The sequence below is a fragment of the Prionailurus viverrinus genome, chromosome X (genome assembly GCF_022837055.1).
Source record: "Prionailurus viverrinus isolate Anna chromosome X, UM_Priviv_1.0, whole genome shotgun sequence".
Taxonomy (NCBI): domain Eukaryota; kingdom Metazoa; phylum Chordata; class Mammalia; order Carnivora; family Felidae; genus Prionailurus; species Prionailurus viverrinus.
This window is the reverse complement of record NC_062579.1, coordinates 78,954,511-78,974,645: the sequence shown is the minus strand read 5'-3', so window position 1 is coordinate 78,974,645 and position 20,135 is coordinate 78,954,511. Positions and strand designations below refer to the sequence as shown.

At 36.6% G+C, this 20,135-nt stretch overlaps 1 protein-coding gene across 1 annotated transcript in view; it reads right to left on the bottom strand.

Moving 5' to 3' along the window:
* Window positions 1-20,135, bottom strand: part of IL1RAPL2 (interleukin 1 receptor accessory protein like 2) — a 603,372-nt gene that overhangs the window by 31,663 nt on the left and 551,574 nt on the right. The window contains exon 7 of the mRNA XM_047843276.1: window positions 17,206-17,335. Coding sequence (XP_047699232.1) covers window positions 17,206-17,335 — 130 coding nt within the window. The remainder of the gene's footprint in view (window positions 1-17,205; window positions 17,336-20,135) is intronic.

The window sequence follows — 20,135 nt, the reverse complement described above, 5'->3', positions numbered from 1 at the left end:
TGTAAGCCCACTATGGACTAGCCTGAGAGTTAAAAACTCCATGAAATGTAATCTTTGGAATGCCCCACATTTTCATGAGTTTTGCTTCTGGGAACCCTACCAGGATCTCAGGGTGAAGATCACAGAAAGATCTCCCTATAATTCTGTCAGAGGATTTAATAAAAGCAATCATTCCAGAGCACTCTGTGCTTCTTAACAAAGGCCTGTCCCTAAGGGAAATTCTTTTATCAGAGCCTAAACTACTTGAATTTTACCAAACCTAGCCTACCTGAGGGAAGGGAATTGCAATACTAAACTCCAGCTACCCCCTCAAGCTTTCCTGTCTCACTTAAAAAGAGGAGAAAAGCTGAGAAGCAGTTGTGAAGGTCATATTCAAAGGCACAGGCTCCATGAAAGACTAAGACTTTATCATAAGATTATAGAATGCTTACCACCAATCAGGTTCCTGTATGATAACAAGGGCTTTCAGCTGAAATAACTGCAAAGCTCAGACCCTATTTAAAAAGCAGTCTCTAGGAAAACACAAAGAAAACAGTGGAGACATAAACATGTACATTCTACGAAATTTTAGCCTCTTATACCTACAACTATAGCAAACAGTAAACAGAGCCTAACAAGATAAACATAAACTCTCACACTAAAAGTCTATTTACCTCAGTTCCTTTTACCTGGTGCATAATGTGTGGCTTTCAACAACAACAAAATATTACCAAAAAATATTAAAAAGCAAAACAGAAACAAAGACAAAAAGAAAAAACACACAACAAACAACAAACAAACAAACAAAAACCCAAACCCCAAAGAATGTAGTCTGAAGAGACAAAGTACACATCAGAACCATAATCAGATATGGCAGAGATTTGGGAATGATCAGACTGGGAATGCAAGAAAACTATGTTTAATATGTTAAGTGCTTCCATGGAACAAGCAAACAATATATATCAACAGTATTGGGCAATGTAACCAGAGAGACAGAAATTCTAAGAAAGAATCAAAAGAAAATGCTAGAAATAAAAAAACACAGTAACAGTAATAGAAATAAAGAATGCCTTTCATGGGCTTATCAATAGACCGGGCACAGATGAAGAAAGAATTAGTGATCTTGAAGATATATCAGTAGAAATTCCTAAACTAAAATGTAAAAGGGGAAAAAGTCTGAAAAAATGGAACAAAATATAACTCCCAAGGGATAATTACAAAAAGACAAAGATACATGTAATGGAAATACCAAAATTAGAAGTAAGAGAGAGAGAAGAGAACAATAGAAATATTTAAGGTATTAGAGCTGAGAATTTTCCAAAGTTAATGAAACGGTCCAAACCAAAGATTGCAGGCAGCTTAGAGAATACCAAACAGAATGAATACTAAAAAATGTACACCTTGATATATCATATTCTAACGGCAGTAAATCAAAACAAAGGGAACATCTTGAAATAATCCAAAGGAAATAAAAGTACCTCTACAAGAACAAGAATAGGAAATACATCAGACTTTTTCTTTAGAAACTGTGAAAGCAAGAAAAGTGGAGTGAAATATTCAAAGTGGTGAAAAATATCCCAACAACCTAAAATGCTGTATCCATATAAGTTATTTATCTAAAGTGAAGGGTAAATAGACTTTCTCAGACAAATGAAAACTGAGGGAACTTGTTTCCATTAGACCTATCTTGCAAGAAGTGTTAAAAGAAGTTCCTCAGAAAAAAATGAAAATGATATAGTTCAGAAATTTGGATCTACATAATGAAAGAAAGAGTGTTAGAGAAAGAATAAATTAAGATAAAACATTTTATTTTTCCTATTCATAATTTATCAAACATATAACAGTTTGTTTTAAATAATAATAGCAATAATAGTAGTTATAAGAAGAAAAGTTATGAGGACCTACTGTATAGAACTGAGACTATAGTTAATAATATGGTATTATATATGTGAAAGTTGCTGAGAGTAGATCTTAGGCATTCTCACCACATTTAAAAAAAGATTTATTTATGTTAACTGTGCTAGCCGATGGATGTGTTAATTATCTTAATCATTCTACAATGTATATGTATATAAAATAATCACATTATATACTTTAAATTTTTTTTTCAACGTTTATTTATTTTTGGGACAGAGAGAGACAGAGCATGAACGGGGGAGGGGCAGAGAGAGAGGGAGACACAGAATCGGAAACAGGCTCCAGGCTCCGAGCCATCAGCCCAGAGCCTGACGCGGGGCTCGAACTCCCGGACCGCGAGATCGTGACCTGGCTGAAGTCGGACGCTTAACCAATTGCGCCACCCAGGCGCCCCATCACATTATATACTTTAAATATATACAAGTATATTTGTGAATCACTTTTCAATAAAGTTAAGTTATAAATGTGCAAAATAATAGCATCAATGTATTTGGTGATTATAGTTTATGGATAATTGAAATTTATGACTGTTATAAGGTACCTGCACTACATGTGAAGCAGTATAGTATTATTTGAAAGTGAACTTAGATTAGTTGTAAATGTTATTGCAAACTGTAGGCCTAACACTAAATTTTCTAAAAGTACAATTGATATGCTAACAGAGAAGACAAAATAAAAGCACATAAAATGCTCAATTAAAACCAGAGAAGCCACGAAAAGGAAATTAAGAAAACAATCCCTTTTACAATGGCAAGAAAAGTAATAAAATGCTAAGGAATAAATTTAGCCAAAGAGGTGAATGATGTGTAAAGTGAAAATTATACAATGTTGATGAAGGAATTTAAAGAAAACACAGATAAATGGAAAGACATCCTGTATTCAGATTGGAAGAATTAATATTGTTAAAATGTCTACACCATCCAAAGTGATCTATAGATTCAGTGTAACCCATATCAAAATCCCAATGCCATTTTTTTACAGAAATAGAAAAAAATCTTAAAATATATGGAATCACAAAAGACCCCGAATAGCCAAAACAATCTTGAACAAGAAGAGCAAAGCTGGAAGGATCATACTTCCTGATTTCAAATTACATCAAAAAGCTACAATAATCAAAACAGTATGGCTCTAGTATAAAAACAGACATATAGACAAATAGAACAGTATGAAGAATCCACAAATCCACAATCTACAGTCAAAAGATTTTCAAAAAGCATGTCAAAAATACACAATGGGGGAAAGTATAGTCTCTTCAATAAGTACTATTGGGAAAACTGTATATCCACATACAGAATACAATTGGATCCTTACCTGGCATCATATATAAAAATCCACCCAAAAAGGATTAAGTACTTAAGCATAAGACCTGAAACCATAAAACTACTAAAGAAACCATAGGGTAAAACTTTTTGACATTGATCTAGGCAATGATTTTTTGTTTATTATACCAAAAGCATAGGCAAGAGAAGCAAAACAAATAACTAACAAACAAAAAAGAAAGACAAGTGGGATTATATCAAACTAAAAGGCTTCTAAAAGAGCATATGGTCTCACTTATATGTGAAATCTAAAAAAAGAAAGAAACACAAGTTCATAGATACAGAGACTAAATTGGTGGAGAGGCAGGAGGTTGGGGGGGGGGAGGCCAAAATGAGTGAAGGGAATCAAAAGGTACAAATTTCCAATTACAAAATAGATAAGTTGATGGGGATGTAATGCACAGCATGGCAACTATAGTTAATAATAAGAAAAAAATTCTATAACTATGTATGGTGACAAATGTAACTAGACTTATTGTGGTGATCATTTTGCAATATATACAAATACAAAATCATTATGTTGTGCACCTGAAACTAATGTTGTATGTCAATTATATTTCTATCAAAAAAGAGAGTGGATGTAATTTAGGGAATAGGAGAAAATATTTGCAATCCATATATCTGATAAGGGGTTAAAATCCAAAACATATAAGGAACTCTTACAACTCAATATTAAAACAAAACAAAACAAACACATAACCTTATTAAAAATGGACAAATGACCTGAATAGATATTTCTTCAAAGAAGACATATAAATGGCCAATGGGTAGTGCTTGTTAAGTGGGAAATCAAATCAAAATCACAATGAGTTATCATCTCCCACCTGTTAAAATGGCTATTATCAGAGAAACAAAAGATGAAAATTGTTGGCCATGATGTGGATAAAAGAGAACTCTGTACATTGTTAGTTGGAATATTAACTGGTGCAGCCACTATGGACAACAATCCAGAGATTCCTCAAAATATTAAAAATAGGGGCGCCTGGTGGCTCAGTTGGTTAAATGTCCGACTTTGGCTCAGGTCATGATCTTGCAGTTCATGGGTTCAAGCCCCATGTCAGGCTCTGTGCTGAGAGCTCAGATCCTGGATCCTGCTTCAGATTCTGTGTCTCCCTCTCTCTCTGCCCCTCTCTTGCTCACACTCTGTCTCTGTCTCTCTCTTTCAAAAATAATTAAACATTAAAAAAATAGAACTACCATACAATCCAGAAATCCCACTTCTGAGTATATATGTAAAGGAAATGAAATCAGGATCTCAAATAGGTATTTTCACTCTCATGTTCATTTCAGCATTATTCATAATAGCCTAGATATGAAAACAACCTGTGCCCATCAATGGATGAATAGTCAGAAAAATGTGGTTCATACATACAATAGAATATTATTCAATCTTAAAAAAGAAGCCAAAGTTGGGGCACCTGGGTGACTCTGTCTGTTAAGCATGTGACTTGGCTCAGATCATGATCTCACTATTCATGAGTTTGAGCCCTGAATCAAGCTCCACACTGACAGTGTGGTTCCTGCTGGGGAATCTCTTTCTCTGCCCCTCCCCGACGTGTGCACCTGCTCTCTCTCTCTCTCTCTTTCTCTCTCTCTCTCTCTCTCTCTCTCTCTCTCAAAATAAACAATAAATAAATAGCAAACCTTGCCATTTGCAACAACATAAAAGAACCTGAAAAATACTTTGCTAAGTAAAATAAATAAAAAAATGGAATATACTGTATGATATGATACGATTTCTATGTGGAACCTAAAAATGCCAAACTCATAGTAGCAGAATAGAATGGTGGTTACCAGAAGGTGGAGGGTGGAAGAAATGGGGAGATGCTGGTCGTCCAGTTATAAAATGAATAAGTCCTAGAGACCTAATGTACAGCATGATGACTATACTTAGTAATAAGGGTACTGTATACTTGAAATTTGCTAGGAGTGTAATTCTCAAATGTTTTCACCATACACACAAAAACATGGTAACTATGTATGGTGGTGGTTAATTAGTTTGATTGTGGCTTAGCTTGATTTACAATGTAAACATATACCAAAACCTTATGTTGTATACTTTAAATATACACAATCAGGATTTTTATATTTATACCTCAACAAAACTGGATTTTTTAAAAATATAGCATGAAATAAAGGGTAGAGATTGATTCCCTCCAAAATAAAATAAAAGAAAATGTCTAATTCCAATTTCCATTCATCCTAAATGGTCCTTTAAACCAAAGTGAGCCCTCCTGTGGTGTATAGATATCTTGCACCGTCTCTAGGTTATTATTATGAGTATGAGTAATCATTGTTCAGAAGTGATGATTGAAGATATCAAGAATAGAAGTATGTTTAAAAAAACTCTTAGGGGTGCCTGGATGGCTCAGTTGGTTAAGCGTCAGACTCTTGATTTCAGCTCAGGTCATGATCTCACTGTTCGTGAGTTTGAACCCACATTGGGCTTTGTGCTGAGAGTGTAGAGTCTGCTTGGGATTTTCTCTCTCCCTCTATCTGCCCCTTCCACACTCACTGTGTCTCTCTCTCAAAATAAATAAAATTAAAAAATAAAAAGTAAATAAAAATAAAATGAAGCTGCTGGGAAGCAGCTTCAGTTAAAAAAATCTCAAACAAAATCTTTATTTTAGTGTTATTTTTTAAGTTTATTTACTTATTTTGAGAGACAAAGAATGCATGGGAGGCGCACAGGGAGAGAGGGAGAGAGAGGGAGAATCCCAAGCAGACTCTGCACTGTCATCAGGGAGCCTGATGCAGGGCTCGAACTCATGAACTGTGAGATCACAAACAGCCAAAATCAGGAGTTGAATGTTTAACCGACAGAGCCACCCAGGTGCCCCCTTTGAGTGTCATTTTTAGGGCCTATTAAAGCCTTATTAGTCATAGACCAGGATCCAGCCTATAATCTGAAAAAAAAAATCAGATTTATTGACTGAATGCACTGAAGGTGGGACACTCCAGAGTAATTGTGGATCATTCCTTGACTGAAGGTAGGAAGAAAGCATTTTTATAATGTTTGGATTTTCACTGAAGATTCTGAGGAGAGTCTAGGCAAGCCCTGATAAATTCTGGATAGGTTGGGATTTTTTTTTTAATTTTTTTTCAACGTTTATTTATTTTTGGGACAGAGAGAGACAGAGCATGAACGGGGGAGGGGCAGAGAGAGAGGGAGACACAGAATCGGAAACAGGCTCCAGGCTCTGAGCCATCAGCCCAGAGCCTGACGCGGGGCTCGAACTCACAGACCGCGAGATCGTGACCTGGCTGAAGTCGGACGCTTAACCGACTGCGCCACCCAGGCGCCCCAAGGTTCGGATTTTTAAGGTAGCATTGGGAGAAGAGAGGATTGACTAGGGTTTGACAGCTGTCATGAGGCAAGTCTTAGCAATTGGGTATGCCCAGTAACATATGAAAATAGCAAAGTAGGTCTGGGGCATCACTGGTAAGAAATCAGTAGCCATTCAAAGGAGGTGGGGGTCGTTATGGCATTTTACAACTGCTGCATGACCTTGGGGAAAACAGGGTTTTCTGTTAACTTTGCAGCTGGTTTTATCTGTCTTTCCTCCCAGGCTGATTAATAGCAGGGCTGCTTATTCTCCACCCAGACTGATTTTTACTCTTTCAGTCCCACGCAGATTTTGACTCTACATCCCAAATGTGCACTACAACAAAGCATTCTGGGAAACTGAGGATTCTTTCTAGTTGTATTTTGATGAATTCAGGTCTAGCTCCACTGGTACTGTGAATGAACTACCCTGGCTCCATTGGTACTGTGCATGGATAGATCTTCCTCAGTCTCTAAACCAATTTTTTTTATTCTGTAAAATAAACTGATACTATTTATCTCAGATGGTTATCATGAAAATCCCAATGTGGTTTAGGATTCCAAAATGCTTTTGCAATCTACTGTGTCTTATAAAAACATGAATAGGAATTATTATTCCTATTATTATTGTTTTTTCAAAATAATTACAGGTGCTTATTAATATAAGACATTATATGTGAGATTGGGCATCTATTGTCTGTTCATTAAATGAAGATATTTAAGAAGTATGTCTTAGGTAAGCTTTAAATATTGTAGGCATTGGTCAAGGCTAAGATCCACTGTGGAACTAGAACTGTGAATAGTAGAGTCATCACTCTAAAATTTATCCTTCAGATAGGTGGCAATTCAGATTGTCCCTAGGTAAAAACTATGCTGATTATAAAGTTAACTTTTCCATTGAAGCCTGCTCATGATTTACAAAATCTACATTCACACATAGGTCATAAGATTTGAAACTTATTTAGATCAAAGGCAAAGTGATTGATCAGTGTTCCTTCTTCCAGTGAGATAAGCTGAGAATGGGGGAAAATAAGAAGTGTGTGTGTGTGTGTGTGTGTGTGTGTGTATGTGTGTGTGTGTGTGTATGTGTGTGTGTGTGTTAGCTCAATTTGAGGAAGGCCAGAGCAGGTGGGGTGCTTCAAGGCACTGAAAAAGTGTAGTCGGAAGTTGCCAAAACAGAGCACATCATTTTGCCTTGGGCTGTCTGAGACTTCAATAGTTTCCTCTATATTTTGGGGCAAACTATATATTCACATCTCTATATTTTTTTAATTGATTAGTTAGGAAAAGGCTATTTGGGGTCTTTAATATAGACTCACTTTATATCAAGAATAAAATCTTTTCATAGCTGTATCACATTCCCCTCTTTGTTAAGAGCATTTTACTCATTCAAGGAGAGGATGTTAAGGTAAAGAGATGAGAACAGAAAGCCAGAAAGTGGTGGAAGTAGGAGTGAAGAAACCAAAACTAAAAACACACAAAGCCCATATTCAACTTATAGTTTTTCAGTAATTGAAAGTAAATAAAATTATTTGCATTTTAAGAAGCTTGTTTGGAAAACCTTAAGATGAATTGAATATGTTTTTCAGCTCAAGAATTATAAAAGATTTGGTAAACTGTTTTATGGTATTGCCTAAGGGGTAAAAAAGTTAGATATTGATGGGAAGATATGTAAAGTGAGAATTATAATGAAAAATTACTCTCTATTGGGGCAAAGCAATTGCATTGAAATTCGTTCAGTTTCCTTTGACAATCAGATGCAATTCACAAACCTGTAGGCAAGCTTAGAGACTATTGTTGTTGTTTAATAGGAGGAGTTCAATTTCTCTGATATTTTTTATTAGCACTGTGGAGTACATACCTCACTAGAAAATTCCTTTATTTTTTATAATTCTCAAGCCTCTGGTAAGATTAATTAAAAGGTAATTCTATAATGACACGGAACTGGATTGGCCTTTTTAGAATGCTTACACCCAAAGACTACCACTCTTTTTCATGACTCTCTTATGTCACTTTGCAAATTCTTCCCGTTAAATTTTAACAGAGGGACAAATATTAGGATGTCCTTTCCTAATGACAGTTTCCACTGGGTCTCCTCCCAATAATTATTTCACTTCTCTGAATAGACATTGTAGAGCTTATAGGAATCAGCTTGTTGCAATGACTTTAAAATGGTAGATAAAAATAACCAAACTTGCACAAATGCAGCTCATGCTACTGCACATACCAAATTCCTTCAACATCCCTACAGATGACATCTTCTGGGGTCACTGGAAAATTTGGGTGCAGTTTAAGGGATAGGCTGGAAGTTTTGAATGGATATTATATTTGGGTTCAGATTTCCTTAGAGTTCAGTCTCTTACCAACATCAGAGAAGTGGGAGGGCTATTCCAATTTCTGCTAAAGGAGAATCTGTATGCTCAGATTGGAGTCTGAGGTACTTTGGCAATAGGTTGCAAGTCAGGAGGTGCAAGGAGTCACTGTGGTCAAAGTAACCCAGAGAGAGAAAAAAAGTAACCCACAGAGCAAATAAATGATAACTCCAAAATCCTCCTCAGGATTTGGTCAAATATGCTAGTCAAGCTCCAGGGGAACTGTGCACTTACTGCAGTCTGAAGACATTATTTCATCAAACTTTTGGTGAATATCCAAGCTTTATCCCTAGGTAGATTTTTTCAAAGTTCTCTATTCCTCAGGGGCAATACTAAGAGAGAAAAAGTTGCAACACATACTTCTAGGATCAAGCTGCTGCCCAGGAAATTGAGAACCTAGGCAGTGTGGCCAGTCCTCCTGCCAGATACAGTGCCTCTGTGGTAGACTCTCCATAAATCAACTGCTTGAGAGCAATTTATTTACTCCCCACTTCTTAGATCTATGGGGCAGTGTACTTCTGATATGCATCCACAACATAAGAGCTATGATTCAATTAAAATATGAAGCAAATACAGTAACCTGAGGGAGAGCCATGCATCCAGAAGGAAATTTTGTTTCCAGAAATGCTTTCAAGAGGAAACCTCAACTTAACATCTTCAGCATTCTACCATCAGAACTGTTCTCTTTGGAGAAAATGTGTGCTATGGGCTATGAAAGAATGCAGATCTTCTCTTAGTTGAATTAATGGCATGATTAGCATTTTTTAAAAAATGAAACTACCAGATTTGTTCCATCTGCCATACTGTATAAAAATCTTGTATGCTTTCATTCAAGGACATTGGCTTTGGAAGCTAGAAGAGAGAATCTAGTAATTGACTCCTGTGTTAGTATAAATGGCCGTATCCTAAAGGAATTCCTGCACCCACACAAGCTCTCAAATAGATCAAGATTACATAATTAATATTACAAAATGGCTGACTGTGTGTTTATCTTGGCTAGGAATCCCTGCCTCTTTGTTTGCACTTCTCTAAGGTGTTTCTAGTTTGCCAGTAGGGTTTTGTAAAAATTTCACAACAAATCTCATGTTACTTGCCTCCACTGCAAATATACGTATGCACCCTTTTTTATAGGGAGGGTTGGGGAAAGTGGAGGAAGATGTAGCAAGAGCAAATAAATAATGACATTTTGCAAGTCCTGAAAGGTTGACTTCATATAGTACTATCTGGTTGGTTCATTTGCACCTAATAAAGTGGCTTGGACTAGACCGAAATGTTTCATATATGTATGCTTTGTCATTCACCATTTTAATCATTTGCTGCTAGAGACCAGCAGCATTGCCTAACTTTTGTTTTTTAAAATGGTATAACCACATGGCAGATTTTAAAAAGTTAAATGATCCTGGAGAAAAAACAATTGAATAATAGGTAAAAACTAATGAAATTTGAATAAAATGTGGATTTCAGTTAATGATAATACATCAATTTTGGTTCATTAATTGTAATAAATGTACCATAATAACTTAAGGTATTAGTAACAGGGAAAACTGGACATAGGGTATGTAGAAAATCTCTGTACTATCTACTATGGACTTAATGTTTATACCCCACCCAAAACAAACATTCATACTTTTAAATTCTAATTTTTGATGTGATGGTATTGGGGGTGGGGATTTTGGCAGATGATTAGGTTATGAGGGAGAAGCCCTAAAGGATAGGATTAGTGCCCTTACAAAAGAGACTGTAGAGAGTTTTCTCATCTTTTCCATCATGTGAACACATGTGAGGGTGTAGTGAGACAACGATCTATGAATGAGGAAGTAAACCCTCATCAGGCATTAAATCTGCTGGTGCCTTGATCTTGAACTTTCTGTCTCTAGAACCATGAGAAATAAATATTTGTTGTTTAACCATTTAGTCTGTTGAATTTTTGTTAAAGCAGACCAAGTAGACTAAGACCGTATATTCAAAATTTTTCTGTAAATCTATAATTATGATAAAAATTGTTTTTAAAACAAAGCTAAAAAATGGACTAGAAAAGGTAAATGTACACCCACTATATAATTCAGCCACTCCATGTCTCACTATTTATTCAAGAAAAAAAGAAATATATGGGCATGCAAAAATGCATATGTGAATGTTCATAGCGGTTCTATGTGTAATAGTCCCTAAACTGGAAACAACCCAAATATCCATCAACAAGTAACCAGTTTATATCCATGTAATGGAATACTACTAGGCAATAAAAAATGAATTATTGCTACATTTAATAAGATGGATGAATTTCAAAATAATTGTGTTAACTGAAATAATCCAGACCAAAAAAAAAAGCACGTACTACATTATTTCATTTATATAAAATTCTAGAAAATACAAACTGATTCATAGTGACAGAACAGTGTTGTGGAAGTAGGGCAGGAGGCAGGGATTACAAAAGAGAAATTTGTGGGCAATTTATATGTTCATTATCTTAATTATGGTGATAATTTCATAGATGTATACATATATCAATCAATCAGCGCTTATAGATTGTATACTTTAAATTGTGTGCTGTTTATTGTATGCCAATTATACCCCCATTAAATCTATTTATTTAGAAAAACCCAGTCATTCATGCAGAGAGAAAGAGAGATAATTATCTTATGTTCATATATAACTACTACCCTGATCATAAAACATAGCTCTGAGCTTTTTGGTAGTGGAAATTTTGCTAATATGTACCATTGTACCTATGACTTGTCCTTTGGGGATTAGTTTTTTTTTTTTTTTTTTTTGAAAAATGAAGAGTAACCCTTACAATCCTTTACAGGCAAATATATTGAGAAAAATTCTAAATATGTATCTTCTAAAATAATTTAAAAGAAAGTCAGTTGCATTAATTTCATAAACCTTAACTTAGTGTTAGTAATTAAGCTAATAAACTGTTAGTAATTAGGAAACTTAAACTTTAAATGGGAGTTAATAGTCTGACTTCAGCTCAGGTCATGATCTCACGGTTTGTGAGTTCGAGCCCCGTGTCAGGCTCTGTGCTGACAGCTCAGAGCCTGGAGCCTGCTTCAGATTCTGTGTCCCCCTCTCTCTCTGCCCTTCCCTTGCTCATGCTCTGTCTCTCTCTCTCTCTCAAAAATAAATAAACAGGGGCGCCTGGTGGCGCAGTCGGTTAAGCGTCCGACTTCGGCCAGGTCACGATCTCGCGGTCTGTGAGTTCGAGCCCCGCGTCAGGCTCTGGGCTGATAGCCTGGAGCCTGTTTCTGATTCTGTGTCTCCCTCTCTCTCTGCCCCTCCCCCGTTCATGCTCTGTCTCTCTCTGTCCCCAAAATAAATAAACGTTGAAAAAAAAATTAAAAAAAAATAAATAAACATTAAAAAAATTAAAAGTAGTATATTGATTATTTTTTCTGAATATCTATTATGTGTCAGGCATTCAACTGGAAGTTTTTTTTAAAACAGCTTTATTGAGATATAATTTACATACCATACAATTCATCCATCTAAAATGTACAATTCACTGTTTCTTAGTATATTCACAAATATGTGCAACCATTGCCACAGTTTTGTAACATTTTCATCACCTCAAAAAGAAGCTTCAGCTGTTTAATGGGCACAGGGTTTTGTTTTGTGGTAATGAAAAATTTCTGGAACTAGATAGTGGTTATTGTTGCACAATCATGAATGTACTAAATGTCACTAACTTGTACACTTTAAAATAGTGCATTTTATGTTATATTGTATCCACCTCACTAAACAATATATCACCCATACATGTTAGGTATTTAACCCTATACCTCCATTCCTCCAGCCCTAAGCAACCACTAATTTTCTTTCTGGCTTTATAGATATGCCTATTCTAGACATATTATATTGTAGTTTTTTCCCACTGTCTTCTTTCACTGAGTATGGTTTCAAGGTTCATCCATGTTGCAGTGTATATCAGTACTTTATTCGTTCCTTTTAATGGCTGAATAATATTTCATTGTATGAACATACTACATTTTATTTATCCATTCATCAGTTGATAAAAATTTAGGTTGTTTCCACATTTGTCTATTATGAATAATGCTACAGTGAACATTTGTGTACAAGTTTTTGTGTAGATATATGTTTTCATTTTTCTTCATTATATACCTACAAGGGGAATTGCTAATAATTATATGTTTAATGATTGGAGGAACTGCCAGAGTGTTATCCAAAGTGGCTGTGCCATCTTACATTCCTACCAGTAATGTATGAGGATTCCAATTTCTCCACATCCTAGGCAACACTTCTTATAATCTTTTCAATTATAGCCAGCCTGGTGAGTATAAAGTGTTGTCAGGGGTTTTGATTTGAATTTCCCTGATGAATGACTAATTCAGACACCTTTCATGCAATTTTTTCCTCGAAATATTCCCATTTAATCAATATTTTGCATAGGCTGTCAGGGGATTCAGAGATCCTCAAAGTTATGATCCTCTAGAGTGGAACTGTTGGGTGGACACATGAAGAAAAGCTGTCATAATAGCTATAATATATTATATTTAATCATAGAAAATAATATAAAGTGCATTTGTTTCTTTCACACTGTTACATATTCGATAAAAAAAAGTGAAAGAATGCACTGCACTGAAATATTGGATTGGCTTCCACTACAAGATTCTTAATGGGAGTAGAGGTGGAAGGGTCCCAACTCCTATTGGAATGAAAAATGTACATTGTATATCACCATTTCTGAAATTAAAGGACAATCTCATAGACTGAGTAAGAAAAATTACCTATCCCTTATATATACAAAAGATATCATACCAAATAGGATTAGAAAACCAAAAAAAAAAAAAAAAAAGATGTCTATCTACCAGGGAGCTATCTGTAAGAGAAAAAAAAATACCTATCCCTTATTCATACAAATGACATTTTTTCCCATTTATTAAAATTTTTATTGTCAAAGATACCATTTTTAAAAGATACAATATTTTAATGATAATTTTCTCTTCTTCAAGGTAATTGTTTTGAGTGCCATCAAATACAGATACTGCAACCTTTATTTTTCTATTTTTTTTTACAGATACTGAAATTTTCTTTTATTATTTTTTTTAGTTTGGTCATTTTTTAATCCACTCTGGCAAACTCTATATCTATTTTATATATTGACATCATTCACATTCAATGTAATTATTGATATGTTGGGCTTATGTCTGCCATTTTATTTATTTATTTTATTTTTTTATTACTTTTAATTTAACTGTATTTTTTATTTTTTAAAATTTACATCCAAGTTTGTTAGCATATAGTGAAACAATGATTTCAGGAGTAGATTCCTTAGTGTCCCTTACCCATTTAGCCCATCCCCCATCCCACAACCCTTCCCGTAACCCACAGTTTGTTCTCCATATTTATGAGTCTCTTCTGTTTTGTCCCCCTCCCTGTTTTTATATTATTTTTGTTTCCCTTTCCCTTATGTTCATCTGTTTTGTCTCTTAAAGTCCTCATATGAGTGAAGTCATATAATTTTTATCTTTCTCTAACTAATTTCATTTAGCATAATACCCTCCAATTCCATCCACATAATTTCAAATGGCAAGATTACATTCTTTTTGATTGCCGAGTAATACTCTATTGTGTATATATACCACATCTTCTTTATCCATTCATCCATCAATGGACATTTGGGCTCTTTCCATACTTTGGTAATTGTTGATTAGTGCTGCCATAAACATGGAGGTGCGTGTGTCCCTTCGAAACAGCACACCTGTATCCCTTGGATAAATACCTTTCTCTGTATGGCTTATTTCACTTAGCATAACACTCTCAAGTTCCATCCATGTTGCTACAAAAGGCCATATTTCATTCTTTCTCATTGCCACATAGTATTCCATTGTGTATATAAACCACAATTTCTTTATCCATGCCTCAGTTGATGGACATTTAGGCTCTTTCCATAATTTGGCTATTGTTGAGAGTGCTGCTATAAACATTGGGGTACAAGTGCCCCTATGCATCAGCACTCTTGTATCCCTTGGGTAAGTTCTTAGCAGTGCAATTGCTGGGTCATAGGGTAGTTCTATTTTTAGTTTTTTGAGCAACCTCCATACTGTTTTCCAGAGTGCCTGCACCACCTTGCATTCCCACCAACAATGCAAAAGAGATCCTCTTTCTCCACATCCTTGCCAACATCTGTTGTTGCCTGAGTTATTAATATTAGCTACTCTGACAGGTGTGAGGTGGTATCTCAGTGGTTTCATCTGTATTTCCCTGATGATGAGTGATGTTGAGCATTTTCTCATGTGCCTGTTGGCCATCTGGATGTCTTCTTTGGAGAAGTGTCTATTCATGTCTTTTGCCCATTTCTTCACTGGATTATTTGTTTTTTGGGTGTTGAGTTTGATAAGTTCTTTATAGATTTTGGACACTAACCCTTTATCTGATATGTCATTTGCAAATATTTTCTCCCATTCTGTTGGTTGCCTTTTAGTTTTACTGATTGTTTCCCTCACTGTGCAGAAACTTTTTATTTTGATGAGGTCCCAGTAGTTCATTTTTGCTTTTGTTTCCCTTGCCTCCAGAGATGTGTTGAGTAAGCAGTTGCTGTGGGCAAGATCAAAGAGGTTTTTGCCTGTTTTCTCCTCAAGGATTTTGATGGCTTCCTGTCTTACATTTAGGTCTTTTGTCCATTTTGAGTTTATGTTTGTGTATGGTGTAAGAAAGTGGTCCAGATTCATTCTTCTGCATGTTGCTGTCCAGTTTTCCCCACACCACTTGCTGAAGAGACTGTAGAAGGATCATACCTTGAGATCATAAAAGCCATATACGAACAACCCAACGCTAATGTCATCCTCAATCGGGAAAAACAGAGCTTTCCCCCTAAGGTCAGGAACAAGACAGGGATGTCAACTCTCACCACTGCTATTCAACATAGTATTGGAAGTCTTAACCTCTGCAATAAGACAACACAAAGAAATAAAAGGCATCCAGATTGGCCAGGAGGAGATCAAATTTTCACTCTTCACAGATGACATGATATTCTATATGGGAAACCCGAAAGATTCCACCAAAAAACTGCTAGAATTGATTCATGAATTCAGCAAAGTTGTAGGATATGAAATCAATGCACAGAAATCGATTGCATTCCTATACACCAACAATGAAGCGACAAAAAGAGAAATCAAGGAATTGATCCCATTTACAGTTGCACCCAAAACCATAAGATACCAGGAATAAATCTAACCAAAGAGATGAAAATTCTATACGTTGAAAACTATAGAAAGCTTATGAAAGAAATTGAAGAAGACACAAAAAAAATGGAAAAAGTTTCCATGCTCCTGGATAAGAACAACAATATTGTTAAAATGTCAACACTACCCAAAGCAATCTACATATTCAATGCAATCCCTATCAAAATAACACCAGCATGCTTCACAGAGCTAGAACAAATAATCCTTAAATTTGTATGGAACCAGAAAAGACCCCGAATAGCCAAAGCAATCTTTAAAAAGAAAACCAAAGTAGGAGGAATCACAATCCCAGACTTCAATCTCTACTACAAAGCTGTAATCATCAAGACAGTATGGTACTGGCACAGGAACAGACACTCAGATCAATGGAACAGAATAGAGAACCCAGAAATGGACCCACAAACGTATGGCCAACTAATCTTTGACAAAGCAGGAAAGAATATCCAATGGAATAAAGACAAATGACCTTATATTAAATATGATTAGAAAACCAATAGAATACATTTCTATGTATCAGGAAGGTATCTGGACAGTTTTTGTAACAGGTGGTATCTGTCTAGGGAGGTGCTAAACTGACAGTCACTTTTAGGATGAGCAGTGGGTACTGGGAAAAATAAATACTATTCAACAAGAGCCATCACAGTTATTTTGGTGAGTAGTAGCTTACTACTGTCACTGTAGCTTTACTTTTATGACCTATGAAAGTTGTCTGTTCCTAGGGAGTAAATAAATGAGCATTTTCCCAGTAGTCTGAGGAGTCACCTACAAAGTTTGGACATTTGGTATGGCTGGATGGAGTAACAGTGGCCTAAGATTTTGAAACTCAAAGGAATTTGCCTAAGCAGATTTGAGGGGGTCATTACACTCCATGGTATATTCTTAGAACCTGAGAAAACTTCCTTATATTCGAAGCTTACACATTTGCGTTTCTTAGGGCAGTCAGCCTCACTTTTTCTACCATTTCAGCTTTTTAGAAAATGGAATGATTTGGAGTTGCAATTAAAATCCCAAGCAGAATCTTTTCTAGGATGTTCCATTGATTAACTGCAAAGAAAGCAAAGAAAAAATAAGCAATTCAAGTACTGTACCTTATTTCACCCTCTCTAATGTGACCTGCCAGTTCTTCAATAAACTTCTCCCCTTTCATCCAGTAGATCATTGGTCCAGACTCTCCACTGAATCCAAAGAATGCTTTGCAAGGGATGTTCAGAGGCTTACCTGGGAATGACAGAGAAAAGGAATTGAACAAACGGCTCCTGGTTATCACTAGGAGACAGAAAAGGACTGTTTAATATCCAAAGGAAAGCTCAGAGGTGACCCATTTTCAACTCTTCTTCCAATCATTTTATCACTGGAAGATGGCGGCATAGGAGGACGCTTGGGCTCACTGCGCATCCTGCTGATCACTTAGATTCCACCCACACCTGCCTAACTAACCCAGAAAACTGCCAGAAGACTAGCAGAACGGAGTCTCCGGAGCCAAGCGCAGACAAGAGGCCCACGGAAGAGGGTAGGAAGGGCGGAGAGGCGGTGTGCGCTCCATGGACTGGCGGGAGGGAGCGGGGATGGAGGGGGGGCCGCCTGCCAGGCAGAGCCCCCGAGTCTGGCTGGCAAAAGTGGAGGGGCCGGACGGAGTGTGTTCCAACAGCAGGCGGAACTTGACATCTGGAAGGTTATAAGTTAACGGCTCTGTTCTGAGAATGGGAGGGCTGGAGGACAACGGGAGGGAGAGTTGTTGAGCCCTGGACAACAGAGCGCAGCGTGGCAGGGAACAAAGGCACTCGCCAGCGCCATCTCCCTCGCCCATCCCCCAGCCAAAATCCCAAAGAGAACCAGTTCCTGCCAGGGAACTTGCTTGCATCAGGCAAACACCCAAAGCTGTGCTTCTGCGGATCCATCCCTCCGGCGGGTCTGACTCCCTCCCGCTGCCACAGGGCCCCTCCCGAAGTGGATCTCCAAAGGAAAAGCGAGCTGAACCTGCCCCTCCCGCCCCGTGCACCTTGCCGATCCACCCCAGCTAATACGCTAGATACCCAGCACCACAAGCCTGGCAGTGTGCAAGTAGCCCAGACGGGCCACGCCACCCCACAGTGAATCCCACCCCTAGGAGGGGGGAAGAGAAGGCACACACCAGTCTGACTGTGGCCCCAGCGGTGGGCTGGGGCAGACATCAGGTCTGACTACGGCCACACCCACCAACGCAAGTTATTCAAGATAGCACAAGGGAAGTGCCCCGAAGTCCCCCACCACTCCAGGGACTATCCAAAATGACGAAACAGAAGAATTCCCCTCAGAAAAACATCCAGGAAATAACAACAGCTAACGAACTGATCAAAAATGATCTAAAAACTATAACAGAAAGTGAATTTAGAATAATAGTCATAAAATTAATTGCTGGGCTTGAAAACAGTATAAAGGACAGCAGAGAATCTCTTGCTACAGAGATCAAGGGACTAAGGAACAGCCAGGAGGAGCTAAAAAATGCTATCAACGAGTTGCAAAATAAAATGGAGACAACTACTGCTCGGATTGAACAGGCAGAGGAGAGAATAGGTGAACTAGAAGATAAAATTATGGAAAAAGAAGCTGACAAAAAGAGAGATAAAAAATCCAGGAATATGAGGGGAAAATTAGAGACCTAAGTGATGCACTAAAGAGAAATAATATACGCATAATTGGTATTCCAGAGGAGGAAGAGAGAGGGAAAGGTGCTGAAGGTGTACTTGAGGAAATAATACCTGAGAACTTTCCTAATCTGGGGAAGGAAAAAAGCATTGAAATCCAAGAGGCACAGAGAACTCCCTTCAGACGGAACTTGAATCGATCTTCTGCACGACATATCATAGTGAAACTGGCAAAATACAAGGATAAAGAGAAAATTCTGAAAGCAGTTAGAGATAAACGTGCTCTAATATATAAAGGGAGACCTATAAGACTCGTGACCGATCTCTCTACTGAAACTTGGCAGGCCAGAAAGGAATGGCAAGAGATCTTCAATGTGATGAACAGAAAAAAATATGCAGCTGAGAATCCTTTATCCAGCGAGTCTGTCATTTAGAATAGAAGGAGAGATAAAGGTCTTCCCAAACAAACAAAAATTGAAGGAATTCGTCATCACTAAACCAGCCCTACAAGAGATCCTAAGGGGGATCCTGTGAGACAAATTACCAATCATTTTATCACTGTACATGAGAAAAAATTTAAATAATCACAAGGACTTCTGGGAAATTTCAAAATTAAGATATTATCAAAAATTAAAAAGTAAATAAAGTTAATCAGTTTTTAGAGCGGCTTATTTTTACTGCCTCCTTACCAGGAACTAATAAAGAGAAATCAAATGGAAAGAACTGTCCTTTACTTTTCTTTTTTAAGAGCATTAATTATTGCTTACTTGGACTTGCCTTTGAAGTTAACATTAATCAAAAGTATAAGTTAATTTTTTATTGGTGAGAAAGCATACAATAGGCTACCCACTATTAAGATTGCAAAGGGAAAGTTTGTTTATTCTGATGATTGTCTATTCTTAGAAGAATTGGATGATGCAAATCAGAGAGAGAATTTTTTAGTTCAAAACTGTTTATAAAAAGTACATGCAGGAAAAACAGTCTCAACATCTTTTATATTCTTGGAGTTTGCTCATAGTATTTAAATAATTCTAGGCAATACTGCAGCATTTTTTATTATTCATCTTTGTGATTATAGCTAAAAACTTTGTTTTAATTGTAAATTTATCATCAATATATAGCAATTATTTTCTGCTGGCATTGATTGTATTTTCTTCTTGCAAAGTAGGTTAATAAGAGAAGAATGGTATAAAGAGCACAGTCTAGACATTTCTGACAAAGGAACCCCCCAATTCATTAATCGTAATGTAGCATATCATTTTCTCCATAGTATGCAATTTTTGCCATCGTTGAAGAACCAGATAATTTCAAAAATATTTTTCTTTGTAGAGTGGATTTGTTCCCATAATTACTCTGAGATGTAGACAAATTCACCATTCTATTCTTAAATTGAT